General features: G+C 39.9%; 1 protein-coding gene across 2 annotated transcripts in view; it reads right to left on the bottom strand.

Moving 5' to 3' along the window:
* CLSPN (claspin) overlaps window positions 1–18,820 on the bottom strand; it is a 26,494-nt gene extending 7,674 nt beyond the window's left edge. Inside the window, exons 1-16 of one of the 2 annotated variants that reach the window (XM_008585449.1) lie at window positions 18,797–18,820; window positions 16,194–16,299; window positions 15,228–15,667; window positions 14,205–14,366; window positions 13,464–13,541; window positions 13,067–13,139; window positions 12,150–12,258; window positions 11,164–11,735; window positions 8,128–8,319; window positions 5,792–6,045; window positions 4,489–4,667; window positions 4,327–4,391; window positions 3,595–3,794; window positions 3,094–3,248; window positions 2,269–2,495; window positions 1,352–1,463 (exon numbers count right to left, since the gene is read on the bottom strand). In XM_008585449.1, the coding sequence (XP_008583671.1) occupies window positions 1,352–1,463; window positions 2,269–2,495; window positions 3,094–3,248; window positions 3,595–3,794; window positions 4,327–4,391; window positions 4,489–4,667; window positions 5,792–6,045; window positions 8,128–8,319; window positions 11,164–11,735; window positions 12,150–12,258; window positions 13,067–13,139; window positions 13,464–13,541; window positions 14,205–14,366; window positions 15,228–15,667; window positions 16,194–16,299; window positions 18,797–18,820 (2,948 nt within the window). The remainder of the gene's footprint in view (window positions 1–1,351; window positions 1,464–2,268; window positions 2,496–3,093; window positions 3,249–3,594; window positions 3,795–4,326; window positions 4,392–4,488; window positions 4,668–5,791; window positions 6,046–8,127; window positions 8,320–11,163; window positions 11,736–12,149; window positions 12,259–13,066; window positions 13,140–13,463; window positions 13,542–14,204; window positions 14,367–15,227; window positions 15,668–16,193; window positions 16,300–18,796) is intronic. The other variant, XM_008585456.1, reaches the window with a different exon arrangement.
* Window positions 18,821–19,569: the final 749 nt, after the last annotated feature.

A 19,569-nucleotide genomic window follows, 5' to 3' on the forward strand; every position in this document is an offset into this window, starting at 1 on the left:
GACACTGAGGGTTGCGATCCGTTGCCGGACACGAAAACAAAAAAAAGAGACAAAAAAAGGAAAAAAAAAAAATAATAAAATAAATAAATAAATAAATATAAATAAAAAGGTTTTTTTTTTCTTTTTGTCTTTTTTACTGACCGGTAATGGGATCGCAACCCTCGGTGTCGCGCCCGTACCGGGGACTGGCAACGGGATCACAACCCTCGGTGTTGCGCCCGCACCACGCTCAGCCAGTGAGCGGGAACCGGTCTCCACATGGGATCTGGTCTCCACATGGGATCCGAACCCATGGCGGGAGCACTGCCGCGTTCTCAAGCGGCGCACCCTCCAGTGCACCACCGGGCCGGCCCTAAAAAGTTTTTTTTTAATTGCAGTAAAATATAAATAACAGAATTTGCCATTCTAACCATTTTAAAGTGTATAGTTCAGTAGTGTTAAGCACATTCACATTGTGGAAAAGAATTCTGGAGATTGCTTGTACATCTTGAAAAACTGAAACTCTATGTCCATTAAACAATTCTCCATTCCTCCTTCCCCCACAGCCCCCGGCAACCACCATTCTACTTTCTGTCTATGAATTTGACTACTCTAAATACCTCATATCAGTAGACTCATACAGTATTTGTCTTTTTGTGACTGGCCTGTATTTCTCTTAGCATAATGTCCTTAAGGTTCATCCACATTATAATATGTCAGAATTTCTTTCCTTTTTAAAGCTGAGTATTCCACTGCATGTACTTACTACATTTCATTTATCCATTTATTTGTCAAGGGACACTTGGGTTGCTTCCACATTTTGGCTACTGTGAATAATGCTGCTTTGAACATGGGTGTACAAATATCTGTTTGGATCCCTGCTTTCATTTCTTTTGGGTATATACCAAGAAGTGGAATTGCTGGATCATATGGTAAGTGTATTTTTAATTTTTGAGGAATTGTCATACTATTTTCCATAGTAGCTGTACCATTTTACATTCTCTCCAACAGTATATGAGTGTTCCAATTTCTCCACATCCTCAACAACATTTGTTATTTTGTTTTTTTGACAGCAGTCATCCCAATGAGTGTGAGGCAGTATGTCATCGTGGTTTGATTTGCATTTCCCTAATCATTAGTGAGGTTAAGTATCTTTCATATGCTTATTCTTACCTTTTTTTTTAACCCTGTTCTCCACCATAGTATTATAATTTCCTTACTATGCAAATGAGACTCAAATCCACTGCAAGACTCCCAGACAAGATATGAAGCCCCTAAAATGATCACTTATTGCTAAGCCCAGAGAATCTGATCCCAGGATTTTATCAAAAGACCAAGCCTTCCCGAGCTCCCACCAACCTCTGAGACTTACCTGTCTGTTGGGAAAGAACCTGAGCAAAGAGCAAGTGCATCTTCCATTGGATCGCCCATGCTGTTCTCCTTCTCCTGCTTATTTAACTCTGATGTATCCAGAGTGGAGGCATCTATATCACAAGTAAAAAATTTGTCACTAAGGAATGACAGCATTATCCTCTTTTCCCAGCCATCTAAAGACATGCCAGCTCAATATAGTTCTAATGTAAACTTGCCAAAAAAGACCTCACCATCCATTCATTCCACAAATTCTTGTATAGTGCTTACTATGTGCCAAGCACCAGAGATACAGTAGTGAACAAAAGTTCCAGCTTACATTCTAGTAGGTGTGTGTATCCAGGGGGGCCAGGGAGGGGGCCACAGATGAACATAATAAGTTAACATTTATAGGAAAATTACTATACACCAGGCACTGTGGTAAGCTTTGTACATAGATTAATCATAAATGACATATATGGTCGAAGCTAAAGCAGTCTTAAGTTGGTACTTTACTACTCTAAGAAAAACGTCAGGGAGCTAAGCAGTGAATTCAATCTATGTGCAAGATCCCATCATAACCCTGTTTTCTGTGAAGTTTTTTTTTTTTTTTTTTCTTTTTGTCTTTTTTCATGACCGGCAACGGATCGCAACCCTCAGTGTCGTGCCCGTACTGGACCGGGACCAGCAACGGGATCGCAACCCTCGGTGTTGCGCCCGCACCTCGCTCAGCCAGTGAGCGGCCGGTCTGTATGTGGGATCCGAACCCTCGGCGGGAGCGCTGCCGTGCTTCTCGAGCGGCGCATTGTAGCAGTGCGCCACCGGGCCGGCCCTGTTTTCTGTGAAGTTTTCACCTGAGGGTTAAAAGGCTTCTTTTTAAGGACAGTGACTTAAGATGTTTGGCTGTGGTAAGCCTGATGCTCTCTGTTGGATATTTACCCTGAGAAGTGAATTTCCCTGAGCAAAGTTCCAGAAGTTCCTCCATGTTCTCTTTCTTGTCATTCTTTCTGGGTAGACGTTTTTCAGTCTGGGATGTAAACTTTCCAGTGCACAAATCCAACAGCTCATCCATGTTGGCATCCATCGCATTCTCATCCATACTGGCCAGTGGCAATTGAGGCTTCAAAGCTTGGTACTGATTCCTGTGGTTTCTAACATTTAAGAACCTACGAGCACAATGAATGGCATAAGAAATTCTCTAGAGACAAGCAAAGTAGTATGTAAAAAAAAACCCTCTGAATTCATTTCTAACACCAAAGTTAGAAGCTGAATCTCAAACCATGATACAAAAAATTCAAACTTTAGCCTCATTCTAATCTAAAGAGGAAGGGGTAAGTTTTGTGAAAGAATAAAATGCTATTCAAAAGGTAAAGTGTAAAAGATAATTTTTGGCTTCAGGTGATGCTAGAGTAGGGCTTGGTGTTATGTTCCGTAATGTGCCACCAGTCTGTGAATTCTCAATCTTATCCAACAATCAAAACATAGTAGGATGGATTCAGGAAAATTTGATGCTCTTATAATACAAGATCTATGCATTTCAAATAAGACAGAGATCAAATGATCAGTATATCAGCAAGAGCTATTTATATGTTATTTTCTGGAGAGACTTTGTTCAAACTTGTAGAAAGTGACACTAATGGTCTGTATACCTTCTCTTTCTCAGAACAGAAAGCACAGATGGAGGGACAGAAGCTCATTTTATTTTTAACAAAATTAAGCAGTACCCAGCACCATTCCCACCCACAGAAACACAAAACTACCTACCCATCTGCATCCAACAGTTGGCTCTGAGTGTCATCTTCTAAACAGAACTGGAAGTCTTCTGCTCCCAGGAAGAGTGTCTTAGGCTCTGGGGAGTCATTATACAAATCCTGGGAATCCTCTATGGGAAGTGAAGGCTCAGACAGCTTCCCTGAACTCTGGCATCAACACAAAAACAAACAATAACAAAACATTTTACAATTGTCATTCACTGTCCCGACAACATAAGTTGCTATTTGCAACATTTAATGGACTCTGAGGCAATTACAGTTGAGGAGGACAATGCACAGCCAAGAGAAACATAAAGAAAAATATCTCCAAGAAATTAAGGACTTTCTTGAAGCTTGAAGCTTGTTTTTAATACACAAAGGGGGTGGATTTTTTAAGCTGAACACACATAAGCTCAGTATCGATGTGGTGGGAGTTGGTTGACTGGGACACACTTTATTTAGCAATGTGGGAAGTAAAGGGAGGAGTAGATAAGAAAAACCATCACCACCTTACCTTAGAAGCTGAGCTGACCAAACTAGCTCGAAATAGCCCAGGGGAAGGAGATCTGAACCCTCCTGCTGTAGGGAAAAAACTGGTCCCACGTCCTGTTTGTCTGTTGCAAGGCTGATAGGATGGAATTGTGGAGCCAATCAGCTCAAAGCTGCTATTGTGGCTGCTCTCCTTTGTTAGCAATGAACATGAATCATCTTCATCTAAAGAAAGAGAAATGCCTTTTAGGTATATGATTACAGAAATAAGGTGGATTTGTTTAGAAAAAAGAGCTGAAGATGAAACTATTAGGTAAAAATTCAAGGCAAATCCCTCAAGTTATATGTTCCAAAACATTAAGTTAAAGGTAAACTACAATACTAAGATAGCATTGTATAATTAGGGTTTATTACTCTGGGCTAAGTGACACCTGAGCATTCTCTTCTTTCTGTCGCCCTGCAGAATGCCTAAGATCACTTTCTTCATTATTCAATCAATTATACCTCTTCCTTTGATCTACATATAGAAATATTTCATGGTTCACTCAATCAACACACACTCACTAGGGACCTACCTACTATATGCCCACAGTCCACTATAAATACATGCAAGATTCAAAAAATGAACAAGAAAAATATTCTAATTCATAAATCCCTTTCATTGCCACATGTAAGAATGGGAAAAGTCACTAAATTAAAAAAATGGAAACTTACAGAGTTTTAGTCATTAAATATCAAAGCTGGAGTCACTACTCACCCAGTTTGCTAGGCTGTTTGCCTGGGTTTTCATCTGTTTCTAATTTTTCTTCAGTAGGAAAGTAACTACAAAATAAGAAGGTAAATTGAGTATCTGTTCCTATTTTTTACTAGAAGAGCAAATCCAAGGGAATTTTATATTTCCTTTGAGAGAATTACTTACCCCATCTTAGAAGAGTTGTCCTTAAATAGAAGTAAGGTAGAATCTGATGAGAGAGGCTTGGGAACAGAGAGAAAGCCAACTGACTTGCCAATTTCACTACTGCCATCATTATTTTCTTTATCCGTTTCTTTCTCATCTTTGGTTTCTATTTCTTCACTACTAAGAAAGAATTCTGCAATCTTTAACAATCACACCACCAAAAATGAAAATAATACAAGTCAAAAAAATGTAAAAGCAAATACACTGTTGTTAACCTGAAATATGGATGCTTGGTTTACAGGTCATATCTTAAATCTGAAATAGTAAACTTGAAAAAAGCTCAATCTGACCATTATCAACATAATTTTCCCTAACCCTTCTTCCTTCCTTCCTTCCTTCCTTCCTTCCTTCCTTCCTTCCTTCCTTCCTTCCTTCGCCGGTCGGGGATCGCAACCCTTGGCATGGTGTGGTCTGCACCATGCTCAGCCAGTGAGCGCAACAGCCATCCCTATATAGGATCCGAACCTGCGGCCTCGGCGCTACCAGTGCCGCACTCTCCCAAGTGAGCCACGGGGCTTGCCCTGTATATTTATTTTATTGTACCTTTTACCCTCCCCAAGTTGCAACAAGATTATGAAGGAAGACTGTATTATCATTTTGAGGCAATAATAGGTTAAACAACTAGTCTAAGATTGCAGGATGACTATTGGCCTCAAACCAGATATGTGATATGCTGCCCAGCTCAGCCACTGCTTTCTTTTTCCTTTAACCAGGTTTAAATGTGAACCAACTATTTCAAGTAACCCCAGCACACAAGAAAACTTTTCAGTACCGAATAATCACATTATCACTTGGCTTTCCTGGGGAGAAAACAATACTATGGAACAAGGGCAAGAGGCCTTTCTACCAATACCCTCCTCAATAAAGAATGAAATTTACTCAGGAAGGCCTCTGCCTGCTGAGAATTTATTCCAGACTTCAACCTGGGCAAAGTTAAGATTACTTTCTAATCTGAATAGAGAAATCTAAATAAACAACAAAGATAAAAGTCCCTATTAATATGAAGCCATTTTCAATATTAGCGTTATAGTAAACATTTTAAACTAACAGGTAGAAGCCAAGGCTATGGCTCTGTGAACTGTAGGTGTGTTCAATGGTGCTTACAGAATTGAATGCCCTAAGATTTAGGCACACATGAGATAACTATCTTCATCCATGCCCCTAACATCTCAACTGAACTTGCTTATTATACCCATATTTAAATCTGGTTTTCTCTTTCTTATTCATCACAACCAAGTAACAAAAATACATAATTGCCAGAAACCTCTTGATTGCCTTCTTCTTCTTCTTCTTTCTCCTCCTCTTCCTCTAATTCTTCCTCCTCTTCCTCTTCTTTCTCTACCTCCTTTTCCCCATCTTCCTCAGACTCATCCGTCATTTCTTCCTCCTCCTCCTCCTCTTCCTCAAACCCATCCTCATTATCTAATTTAAATAGTGCTTGGCGCTTTTGGCGCTCCTCAAATCTTCGGAGTTTCATTGCCTCTTGCAGTTTAGCTTTTAGCACCTGAAGCTTTTCACCTGAACAGAAATATGTAAAAATTCTTTAGGCAAAATGGCTGAATATATAATATAATAAGTAAGTACGCATTTTAAACAACTCCTAAAGTGTTCTAGTCACATCCCTAAAGGAAAATCAGAGCCCTTAGTACTCTAGGTTTTTGTTATTTTAACACATGGAGATTATAATGAATTGAAGTGTAATAGAAAACTTCTATACCCTGGGATAATATATCCTTAGGAATTATAAAATAATTGTTTAAAAGGGGAAGAAAAAAGTGGGGGCGGAGTGGGGCCTCAAAAGTCTGGCTCAGAAGCCATGAAGAAAAACATTGATAAATTTACCTATATTAAAGAAAAAAAGAAATAATTCAAGAATAAAATGGGCAAAAAAAATATAAACTGGTAGCTGTACACAGAAAAATAAACATACTATATTAAAAAAATATTAAACATAATGCTTAACCTCATTTCCATTTTTTTTGCGGGGGTGGCTGCCTGGTACAGGGATTTGAACTCTTGACTTTGGTATTATCAGCACCACGCTCTAACCAAGTAAGCTAACCAGCCAGCCTTAACCTCACTTATAATTAGAGACATACAAATCAGAATAACAAGATACCATTTTTGACATATTAGTTTGGCAAAAATTGGAAGGTTTGATAATATCCATTATTATTATTTTTTTTTTTAAAAGATGACCGGTAAGGGGATCTTAACCCTTGACTTGGTGTTGTCAGCACCACGCTCACCCAGTGAGCGAACCGGCCATCCCTATATGGGATCCGAACCCGGGGCCTTGGTGTTATCAGCACCGCACTCTCCCGAGTGAGCCACGGGCCAGCCCGATAATATCCATTATTAACAAGAGAAAACAAGAACTCTGAAACACTGTGATTCAGAGTGTAAATTAGTGCAACTGTTTTGAAGGACAACTGGATGATATATTCAAAATTTGCCTCAATAATTCCACTGAAAGGAATTTTGTATTCAGATATACCAATATACATCTGGTACTAGGTTGCAACATCGTATGCAATAGCCAAAAACTGGAACAAAATGTCCATCAGTAGGAGTATAGTTAAATCATGCTGTATTCATTCAATGGAAAATCATGTAGCCATTGAAAGAAAGCCTTAAAAGCAATATAAGTATCCAAGTTCTTGAGTTAGGTGGTCTGGATTAGGCTGCTGGTACTACCACTTACTAGCTGTGTAAACTCAAGCAAGTGGTTTAACTGCTCTGCACGTCAGTTTCCTTGTATATAAAATAAGGATACTAATGTTATTTACCTCATGGGGTTGTGTGGATTAAATGAGATAAAGCATGTAAAGTACCTAGAGCAGTCCCTGGCAGACAGTAAATGTTCAGTGTCACACACATACACACAAAATGGTATATGCATAAAAATTTCCCTAAAAGGACACACAAAAAATGGTTAACAATTACCTTTGGGAAGACTAAATTTTCATTTGATACTTTTTTTCGGTGTTTTAATTTTTTTTCCGTGTGATATATTACCTGTATTCTCAAGGTGGGTGTAGGAACAGCAGACCTGTCCCTAATACATTGTTAAAATAAAAAAGCAGATTACAAAATAGAATGCATTATTGGGTTTTTAAAAAAATATACATACTCATACATGCAAAGAGAGTTTAAAAGGACAGACTAATAGGTTTATAGAATTTATCTCTGATAGAGGAGGATTAAGTTTTTTGCTTACCCTTTCTATGTATTTTCTATAATGAACACTAATTGTTTTTTACAAGACAAACGTTATTTTAAGAAATAAAGCCATCTCGCAACCCCCCATCTCTAGGTGTGCTATATGTGAATCATGTCAGAGGTACTGCTGTCCAATCTCCAAAGTCTCCAAAGAAAAAGATGCTATAATTTTTTACTGTAAGATCTTTGATAGTCATGAAGACCTGCCAGAGTACAAAGTGAAAAGCAAAAAAAGGGCTGGCCAGTTAGCTAAGCTGGTTAGAGCATGGTATTATAACACCAAAGTCAAGGGTTCAGATCCCTGTATGGGCCAGCCACCAAAAATAAAAAACAAAAAACCCACCACTACCAACAACAAAAAACTGTGGAATCAAATACCTGGTTTTGCGTAGCTTGTTCCATCCAGCTTCTCAGCTGCCAAAGTCACAGGCACCACTTCGGGCTTTAGCTCTTCCTTTCCATCAGTGCCAACGTCTTTCACTATGATGTTCACATTCACCTTCTGACCAGCCCTGGGTTTAGCTCCTGGGTTAGCATGCTTCCAGAAACGTTGCTTCAAGGCTTCCAGTTCTAAACCCAAATGCCAACCAGTTTGTCAGTTTGCAATGCTCGAACTCTTTCCTTTAACATTCCAGTTAAGAATTATAAGCTAAGTTTTTTAGCTCAACAATGTTGAGGAAAAAAATACACACACCAAGAGAAACCAAAAGCCCCTTTGTTACTAAATCCTGTGTCAAATTCATACAATTTAAACCAAACTAATGGACTGCTGTAACTGTTCTTCCCCAATATGTTTCAAAAGTCAGACTTTTAAGATAGAAATTTACAACTGAAATTTCTAAATATGTGCAATTCTTTAAAAAAGTATTAAACTGGTAGAAAAAAATTCCATAATTCTCAGCTAATAAACAGCTTAATTTTTCATGGTTTTATTCTCCTTTTCTTAATTCCCTATTTTGAACATTTCTCTATTGGCAATCTTACTAAACATAGGCAGGGTCAATTAAAAAAAAGGAAAAAGAATATAACGATCAATCCAGTCAATGATGTAACTCAATGATGCAGCAGGACTAGAAGAAGTTTTTGGTGAAACTGCTATACTAGTACAATTGGTACAAAAAGAAAGGAAATCCCACTTACAGGTAGTCCTTGTACCACACACCCAACCTGTATACAAATGGGAATATATACATACTGGTAATAGTTAAGTTCAGCAGTCCAGTGGCAATAGAATCTTTCCCCCCTTCCCTACCGCTACAGCTGAGAATTTCCTTCTCCTTTCTCCCTCAGTCAGCTGCTACCTGACACCATCTCAATACTTCATACCATACTAGGATCTGTCGTGAGAGAGCTGGCAGTTACAAAGAGAAAGGAAAGGAAAAGGAGAAAAACTCCTTTGGGGTTGAGGGACACTTGATATTTTCATGTGGCCTTCTCCTCTTCCATGATAAAATGTCTAAGATACTCCAAGTTTGGTTAATTTTCTAAAATGCGCTCAAATCATACTTTGGTAGTTTTGCGATTAGCATCTAGATGTGTTTTTTCTTTCCCTAAAGGGTCTTAATGGAAAAAAAAAATTGGAAGAATTTTTTTTATCCTGAGTCCCTAACACGATTGGCAGCAAAAACCCAATTCCAAAGGATAGTATGTTTATATTACAAACAAAAGAGTAGGGAAAGAAGTCCCCCTCCTATTTTGCAGCAGTTCAGTAAAGTCAGAAGCAACAGGTGGTGGCAGTGGAAAGGAAACAGAAATAGGCAGATCTCTATTGGTGCCAACAGAATTTTAAAAATGGTTGGGTAAAAAGATTACCTGGGTCCTAAAATAATAGTGAGGCAGGAATGTCTTCACTCATAACTGGAGAAAGCTAAAACCTCAAAGCTCTTCATCCCCCAACCCACTGAAGCACCACTTTCTTTGTCCTTTATTACATGACTCAACCATCACCCTTCTCTTCCTAAAATCCGTGTTCTAGCTCCTTTCCCTCCGTCAGATCAGTCTTTTCCCAGCACTTCTTGTCTCCTCTCTAAGTGAAAAGTTTCTGCCCAACTCAAGTCTCTACCAATAGCTTGGATCTACAACTGTTCTCATTCCCATTGCTTAGTCCAGAAAGAGGAATTAGAGGCAGAGATTATTCCCTATGCTATTGCGAGGAACAAGAATAATATATTTCTGACACTACAAAGTTTAAATCTACATGCATTTTCTCATGGAAACCTTATTCTATATATAACAGTAGAAGCAGCAACTGTTGAATGCTTCTTTATGCTATCCATTTGTATGCATTACTTTAACAAATCTTCACTATAGCCCCTGAGCCATATAGTGCTTATTTCATTTTTAAAAAAAAGATGGCTTGTAGAGGTCAAATAGCATACCCAAGGTTAAACAATTAGCAGTATAATTCAGTTTCACACCCTGGTCTCGTGACAGTCTAAGCTGTTCACCACCATGCATACTGCCTCAACACAGAGGAAGTACCCAGCTCTCCCTAAGAGTCAGGAAATGTACTCAGTGTGATAATACTTGAGTTCAATGTTAAAGGATCGTTCATTCACTCAATAAATACAAATGCCTACAATGTATCATCCACTGAGGAAGCACTAGAAATAGAGTAGGGAACAAGACAGGAGGATAACAGTGTAAAGGAAAGGCAATGAACAAATAATTATATCCAGCTACTCTTCAAGTCTTCCCTTAACCACCCACTGGAAGAAACTTATCCCTCCTCTGAACTCCCATAGCATTTTATTCTAAATGTTCCTTTCAGAAAAGAAGACTTTTCCCTTTACTTCATATTATTTAATTTTTTCCAATTATCAATGACATATGTTCATTATTAAAGATGTCACCACTTTCTCATTTGCCTTACTGTTGTTTGTATACTTATCTCCCCTACTAGAGTGTATGAATCTTAAGTATAGGACAAACGTCAGGTTCATCTTGGTATGCCTTATAGCATCTTGCATGTAGTAGATACTTTAATATTTGTTGAACAAGTGGGGAGAAAAAAAAAATTCAGTTTTGTAGACAATTTAAGTGAACCAAAATGTTCCTCTTTAGCTGTAAAAAACTGAACGTTTTTATGAATGTCTTAAAATTTGACACAGAATCATGGACAAACTTAGAATTTCAGGATGGGAAGGCAGGAATAAATTCCTAAATATCATAACACAACAGCAATGTACCTTTTTTGTATATTAACTATTAATAGGCTTCCATTTTAAACAGATCATTATGATACCCTGCCCAATTTATCTAAATGGGATTCTGCCCATATCTGGTATATCTGTAGAATAAGATCATGTGTGGTTATTGGTTTCTCCTGTGTTTCCTGTCCTCTACACTGACAAATAATCAAAAGCTGCCAGGATAAATCATTCCAGGAAGGCTCCCCACAATTTAAAGAATTACCTCTGTTGGTTTCAAGTTCATCAAGTATCACAAAGGAATCTTCATCAGCACCCAGCCGAGGTTTAATGGAAACATCTACTCCCAGTTGCTTAAGTCTATCCAGAGTGAACCTTCTCACTTTTTCAGGTGGCACAGCTGCTGCTGATTTAGTTGGCTGCCCGAGCTCTTCCAGTTTCTCACCTGTTTCTCCTGTTTTTTTCAGGCCTTCTTCTCCCTTCAGGGCATGAGGATCAAATGCTACAAGCCCTCCAGCCTGATTCTCCTCACTGTCCTTGTTCCTGATGAAGCCGGATTCCTGTTGTGACACTGAGCTGTCCCCAGGTGAAGGTCTAACATCACTCTGCTTCTGTTTCTCCTGAATTTCTAGCTCTTCACTTCTCACCAAATCCTTACCACAAGACTCATCTGATACAGTAGTGATGTGGGATTCCTTTGAAACAACAGGGAGTGCATTAATTTCCTTTTCATATTCTGCACCTGTTGTCTTCTCAGAACCTTTGCTATGGTGGTCACTATTCATTTTTGCAGGGTCTATGATTTCTTTGTGATGGCTTGACTGATACTTAGATGACCTAGAGAAGGGAAAATGAACTGGAGTTGACAATTATGCTAAATGTGAAACATTCTCATCCCTTAGCACACAATGAATCAGTTAAATCAGTTTTTTGTTTTTTTTTTTTGGTCTTTTTTTCGTGACCGGCAACGGATCGCAACCCTCAGTGTCGTGCCCGTACCGGACCGGGACCGGCAACGGGATCGCAACCCTCGGTGTTGCGCCCGCACCTCGCTCAGCCAGTGAGCGGCCGGTCTGTATGTGGGATCCGAACCCTCGGCGGGAGCGCCGCCGCACTCCCAAGCGGTGCACTGTAGCAGTGCGCCACCGGGCCGGCCCAGTTAAATCAGTTTTAAGGGACTGAGGTACATCACATATTTGCTACCAAAGAAAATATTCACAAAAATTATAATCACAAGGAAAGGGTTCTTACTTCAGTAGCGCCATGGCATTTCCCTGGCAAGTGGGCCGGGGTTTACGTTTGAAGAAATCATGAATGGTTTTATTCTCAGGCATATGATATGGAAGATTAAGTGCAGACTCTATAAAATGGAACAAAACAAGCAAATACATATACTGTATATTCTGAAATGTTACTTCATATTCAGTTAACCAAGTAGTATAACCAAAGCCACCACCGGAAACAGAAAACAATCCTGCTTTTAACAAAGAAGCTAAGAAAAAAAGAGCTCCCTGAAGACCAGTGGTTTTTTAACCTAGTCATAAAATCAAAATGATCCAGGAAGTTTTTTGGAAATACAGATTCTTGGATCCCACTTCAAAACTGTTGAATCAGAATCTCTGTGAGGCCTAATAGTTTAAATATTTGAAAACATCCCAAAGGGGATCTTGATGTAATCAGTCCATTGACAACCATTAACATACTTCCTCCTTACCTCCACTACAGTTCTGGAAATTTTCTCAGACTATACTAACGTTCCAAAGGCTTTAAAACAATGGCCATTCACCAAGATCAATTCTTTTTTGTTTTTTTTCCTTTTTGTCTTTTTTCGTGACCGGCAACGGATCGCAACCCTCAGTGTCGCGCCCATACCAGACCGGGACCGGCAACGGGATTGCAACCCTCGGTGCCGCGCCCGCACATCGCTCAGCCAGTGAGCGGCCGGTCTGTATGTGGGATCCGAACCCTCGGCGGGAGCGCTGCTGCGCTCCCAAGCGGCGCACTGTTGCGCCACCAGGCCGGCCCACCACCAAGATCAATTCTGAACTTGGTATTATAATCTGACTTCACATTAGGAGCGTTAAAAAAACAAAAATTCCAAACAGACAAGTTGAGTTTACAAAGAAATACTGATTTGCTTCAAAGTTTACCATAGGGATTTGCATTACCTCGAATAAGGCGCTGAGTCTCACTATGCAGTTTTTTTAACGCTTCCTTACTTAACTTGGCTGCCTTCCTTTCCTTAAAGAAAACAAAAAGTGAGACTACGTTAATGACATTATCCAAAAAGATATACATCTTTCAAGAGTTTGTTCTCTGCAAGAAAAGAAGAGAGAGAATAGAAACACTAATAAACTCAGTACAATATAAATTCAGAGAACTCATTTATTTGTAGGTCTCAAAAATTAACTCAAGACAAATCATATATGTGTTCCTACTATGTACAAAGCAATATGTAAGGTACCAGGAAAATATAAGAGACAAGATAAAATATTTATCCCTGAGAAACCCACAATCTCCTGTGGTAAAAGAGCAATGTGACTACTATATTGGGCTCTACCTCACCTTCCTCACGGTGCCTTTTGATAACTCACTTTCTTCTTCAAATGAATAGACTCCACTCTCCAAAGACAGTTCCTTTTTCTAAAAGAGATTGCAAGTTGATTTTTAGAACAAAAACTAAACTCAAATAAGAGGATGTTTCTTATTTGAAGACCACTTTTGTATCCCAACATCACATCATGCTGCATTATAATAAATCAATAATTATCCAATAGACATTTTTAAATGTACAGCACCCTATTATACTTAGAAAACAGACATCTCAAATGCAGCTTGGACCCTCATTTCTTACATCTCTGCTTACATCTTTCCCTAAGGAGGGACAATGACTCCCAGGGAGCTAAAGAAAATCTTAGGAAGAACAATTATGCTTCCAAATACTCAAGACAACAATGTTTTGGCTGTTGCTTCCTGAAGTTCTATAGCGTTAATTTCTCGGAGGCCACAGGATTGTAAAATTTACATCTCTGCCCCATTATTTACCTGCTTCTTACCACAACATAAAGTATCTTACTTTTTTCTCCCAACATTCCCAAAAGGGCAATAACAAAGTACTAGTTTCCAAACAAGTTAGCATGTCTGTCACTTGTACTGAGTTTCCAAAATTAACAGCTGAAAAACTTAAATAAATTGACACGTTTTTCTTCGGGGAAAAAAAAAATTAAGGTTGTAATAGTAAATCAAAAAATAAAGCAAAGGTTAGAAGCAGTTGATTAGCTCTTGTTGCAATCATGCTTTACTTGCCGTGTGCTTTTTTACTTTGTTTTTCATAGCTGCCCTTATTGATTCTAATGAGTCTTCATCTTCCAATGGAGAGTTATTTTCTTCCTCCAACCCAGTTTCAAAAAGGTCTTTATCCACAAGAAGACCGCCACTTTCATTAAATGGCCATTCAGCATCATCTACCTGGATAATGCATAAAGAAAAAGCATAATCCAAGCATTTTTAAACCCAAGCAATATTTCACAACATCATATGGAAATTTGGATCAGGTCAGAAAAAGTCCATGTTTCAGGTCAGACAGTATATGGCATCCAGAAAATTCTCACTGGTTCCTAACTCACAGTTATCCTTTGAAGTCCAAGCTATGATTTTATGCAACTGTCCAAAATAAACCTAATGAACAGTAAATGTTTTTTTTAGAAAGGTAAATAAAATAGGGCCGGGCCGGTGGCGCACTGCGCTAGTGCGCCGCTTGGGAAGCGCAGCAGCGCTCCCGCCGAGGGTTCGGATCCCACATACAGACCGGTTCCCGCTCACTGGCTGAGCGAGGCGCGGGGGCAACGCCGAGGGTTGCGATCCCGTTGCCGGTCCCGGTCCGGTACGGGGGCGACACTGAGGGTTGCGATCCATTGCCGGACACAGAAAAAAAAAAAGACAAAAAAAAAAAGAAAGGTAAATAAAATAGCAACTAGTTTATAAAACTCGAGGATGGTTTTTCTAGTTAGCAAATAAAACTTCTGACTGATGGATGCATATAAAAAATCCTACTCTCAAAGTTAATTTTCATCATATCAGAAGCAGCAAAGACTTAGTCCATGTGCTCATAATGAAAATCAGAAACCCACTTATTTGGAAGTGTCCTCTGCATATCCAAAATGGAGAATAAGACCAATAAGTTTTAAGACATATACCCCACTACTCTCAGTGCAAAACAGTCCATTTAAAACAATATTCTGAGTGCATAAACAACCTCAAAAATTAAAAGCAACTTTTTCTACAATGTTGTTCTTCCTGGAAAATGGCAAATTATTCTTTAAAATGTACCTCATTTTTTGTTTCCTTCTTTTTTAGCTGCCTAATTTTTTCCACCTTTCTCTCCTCTTTCTCAAGTCTTCTCTTTGATTTTACTTTTGCTTTTCCTCTAGTTCCTTCTTTATCACATATGGGTTTTTGAGAAATCTTTCTGTTAGTGGTAAAGTCCACAGAGTTTCCAGATTGAAGACTCAGTTCTAAGCAAGGTGTCACTTGGGTTTCAAGATTTTCCTTATACAAAGACTCTTCCATGTCACTGTCATCACTGTCTGCCAGAGTTTTGTAAATCCTTTTGATTTTTCCATTTTTTCCAGCATATAAATTCTCCTTATTTTCCTCCTCCGCACTGTCATAGGTAGTTTCTTCTGGAGAGACATTTGTGTCAGAATCACTGTCTTGTAGCACCTTCCTGCTTTTCAATTTTTTACTCACAAATATCTCCTCATCTGAATCTGGAAGAAACAAACATTTTTTAAAGGTATACAATCATCTGGCCTTCCTCCTAGTCCCACTCCTCCTCAAAAATGTATTCATTTATACAAGTGATATATCACCTTGTGACATTATGTAACTAGCACTAAGAACTGATTGTAGCAAAGCAAGTCTACAGATACATTTTAAAAAAACATTTTCCCTGGAAATATGTCTCTTACTGAGAAGTGTAATTATACATATTTACAATGTGTAAAGTTGTTCTAATCCTTCTGGCAGGTGTTAAAAATCTTTTTATTATAGGATGAATGCATTTAACCAGGCAATGTGGCAGCTATTAGACATTTTATACATTCAATAATATAATAAAAATAAATATTTTCAAAAAGGCACAAAACTGCTATCTTGATTTTATAACAAAATGAACGATAAGGTTGGGTCATTAATAATTTAATAAATGAAGAGATAATAAAATCAGTCCAATAATAAAACAACTTGGGCTCCCACATTCTATTCCTAAAAATAAAAGTACTGAATATTACAAACCTCTTTCACTCAAGGGCCCAATTGTTTCAAAGCTGCCCTGTCCACTGTCTGAAGGATTGTCTGCTTCTTGTGAAACGATTTTTGGATCATTGACTTCTAGGTGAACCTAGAAAATGAGAATAAACTTTGCATTAACCAGCAGGTGACAGAAAGCTCCGGGTACATAATGATACACAAATCATTGAATCATCAAGGTGAAACAAGGAAAGAATCAATACAATGGTTCAATGACAGGATGACATTTAGAATTACTGGGTGAAAAACAACAAAAATTTATTGTACAGCTTTGGACGATACTAATAGAACCGACTCTTTGAATAATGGCAAATACATGAAAAGAATCAAGGATTTATTATGCTTTTTCTATGTGAACAGTTCCTCAATGTATCCAAATAACTGATGAGAGGAAATTTCTCTTTAGAGAAATATACTATTTAATCAATGAAGTAATGATAGAATTAGAATATCACAATTTTAGCAACCCTCGATTATATAACAGACCTACACAGTGACCATTAATGGCTGCTAATGTCACCAAGAGAAACCACCAGACATTATGTGCAGCCTAACAGAAGTACTCAACACCACCTACGAAGCATTCTTGCCAGAACAATCAAATCTGAATCTGATCAAGTCTCTAGTTCTAACTACCCATTTACAGGAAATAGAGGGAACAGAGGAACATGTTAAATAATGCCACACAGATGCAATGTAGATGTGGAAAACTCTACGGGACAAACTAGGTGGTTTCTTTAACAATGAATTTCAAGCAAAAAAAAAAAGAAAGGTAGGAGGACCTATAGGTTAAAGAGAGGTAATATACAAGACACATACAAAATATATTTATCAACAATTGCAACATGCATTTGAATCCTGATTCAAACAAAAACTGAAAATATATGTATGAGCCAAAGAAATCTGAACATTGACTAGGTATTTTTTAGGTGTGGTAATAAAATTGTGGTTATTCTTTTTTGGAAAGCCATTGTCTTTTAAAAGTGAACACTGAAGTATTTGTGGATGAAATAATATGATGTCTGTGATTTTCTTCCAAATAACACAGTGAGGGGGAAAGTGGGTAAGGGTATAAATGAATCAAGATTGGTCATGATTTGATAATAGTTGAAGTTAGGTGATGGATTCATTGTACCGGTCTTTCTACGTTTCTATAGGTTTGAAAATTTCTAAATAAAATGTTTTAAAAAGTCACAAGTAAAAATCTAAGGAGGAGGTGTGTTAGATGACTTGATCAGTTAGTGACCAAGCTGATCCTAGATGCCAGGTCTCTTACCTCGATGTTCTCAAGGCTCTGAATCAACTCATTAATAAAGGAGAAAATACTAACATCTGTATTGTAGTAGGGCACAAGGCCTTACCCTAGTGGTCTCTCAAACTATTAAATAGATTTGAATGCTTGATACAATTACTAAAATAATAACCAAAGAATCACCGAGGATTATAATGTATGTGATGATGATCTCCCAACAATCTAAAGCAGTAAGGCTATTAGTTTTGTTTGTGGGTGTGGAAACCTAGTTTAGATAACCACACAGCTCAATGCATGGTGATACTTGTAATCATGATTCTATTCTAAGCAATTTGCAGCAGTATCAGCAACGTTAAAGGGCAAGGCCAGGAATAGGGTGAGGCGAGGGGGTGGAGGGTCCCTAAAAAATTCAGTAATTAAGACAAATTATATCTTAGGCTTAATACAATATATTTTTTAAAAAAACCAAATCAGTCAATTACGGGACATGAGGTCAGCTGCCTGCTTTTGCAAATATAATTTTATTGGTACCAGGGCTGGGATTAGGGTGAGAGGAGTGAAGCAAGGTTGTAAAGAGTTGGATCTTGTCTTTATTTAGAAGCCTGATATTTTGTTCAGTATCAAATCATGAAATCTTTGGCATTAATTTTGTTTCTTTAAAATACTGCACTAAAATATGACTTTCATTTGATTACTGAGTTTTTTGGCGCCCCTTTATATTTTGCGACTAAGGCGAGTGTCTTGCCCTAGGCCCCGCCCCAGAAAACAACCCAGGTCTGGAAACCTACGTTCTCTGTGCCCAATTCCGCCAGCGAGCAGCCGTCAGCCACCAGCCGGGAGCCCGAACTGTTACGTTCCCACTAGGGGTCCCGTCAGAAAACGCAGGCGCCAGCGCGCGATGACCTCACAGGCCCAATTCCGACCTCCCTAACACCCCCACCCTCTGTTTAAAGAGCATCCTGCCCTGCATCTCCGCGGCCTCTTTTTGGGGGCGCTCTAAGAGGAGGAGCTCCCGCGGCCGGAAACGCGCCAAAAAGGAGGGCTGGCTTCAGGGACAAGCTGAGGAAGGCTGGGCGGCCGGCAGCGCGCTCCGCAGACACCGGGACTACCGCGACCACGGACCCGAGCGCGGGAAGCGGAGCGGCGGGAGGGGCGGGAGGTCGCGGGTCCACCCGGGCGGAGCCGCGAGGCCGCCGAGCCGCGCTGGGCGCGCCGGGAGCTGGAGTGCTCCCAGCCCGGGGGCACCAGCTCTGTCCGGCTCTACCCTTCCTTGCTCACCTCACCCCTCGGCGCCGGGCCTCCGCTGCCCCGGCGGGAGGCTTGTGCATAAACTCACCTCAGAGCCCACCTCGCCCGTCATGATTCCGGCCTCTCCCGCGCTCCGCTCGGGACCAAGCCGTCTCCAATTCCCCCAGACAGGGCGCAGCTGCTCCCGCCTGCTCCAGCCGGCAGCGCCTTTCGAGCTTTCGCGCCTAGCCGGAGAGGAAGCCACACCTCCGACGACTTGCACCAATCCGAAGGAGGCTTTCCATCTGAGGCCCCGCCCCCAAGCGTCCTACCAATCAGGAAAGGCCTCCGGCCGGCCCTGTAAATCTAATCGGCCTTGGGTGGGCGAGTCGCTGCTGCTGTTGCCAGCTGAGCCTGGGCAAAGCTACAGATGTCCTGGATGCGGGGCGACCCGGCCGTCTGGCCTTGCAAGAAGGTAGCGTGCGAGGGGTGATCTTTGACCCTTGCCATAGCTCGACGGCTCGCATCAAGTGCAATTTGAGGAGTGAGCCCACTGGGGGGTGGGGGGAAGTGAGCTGGAAGAAGGTTCCCGGGTACCCGGCGGTGGGGAGGATGTCCTGTACCTGATTCTTTTCAAAGGGAGTCTGGTCCCCCGTAGGAATTTTCTCCACTAACTTCAACCTGGAGCAGCTAGATTCTGTCTGCCTCTTCTTGTACATGACACTGCCTATAGAATATAAAAAACGTTTTGCGGGCTGCTCAGATACTCTACGCTCTTTATAATTTTATTTAGGGCTAATTTGAGAATGCAGAAAGCACCCATCCCACTCCTAGAGGGCTTTCTATCTTTGGACAAAGCTGGAAAAGGAATAAAAACTTTGG

Source organism: Galeopterus variegatus, unplaced genomic scaffold (genome assembly GCF_000696425.1).
Source record: "Galeopterus variegatus unplaced genomic scaffold, G_variegatus-3.0.2 Scaffold106, whole genome shotgun sequence".
Lineage (NCBI taxonomy): Eukaryota > Metazoa > Chordata > Mammalia > Dermoptera > Cynocephalidae > Galeopterus > Galeopterus variegatus.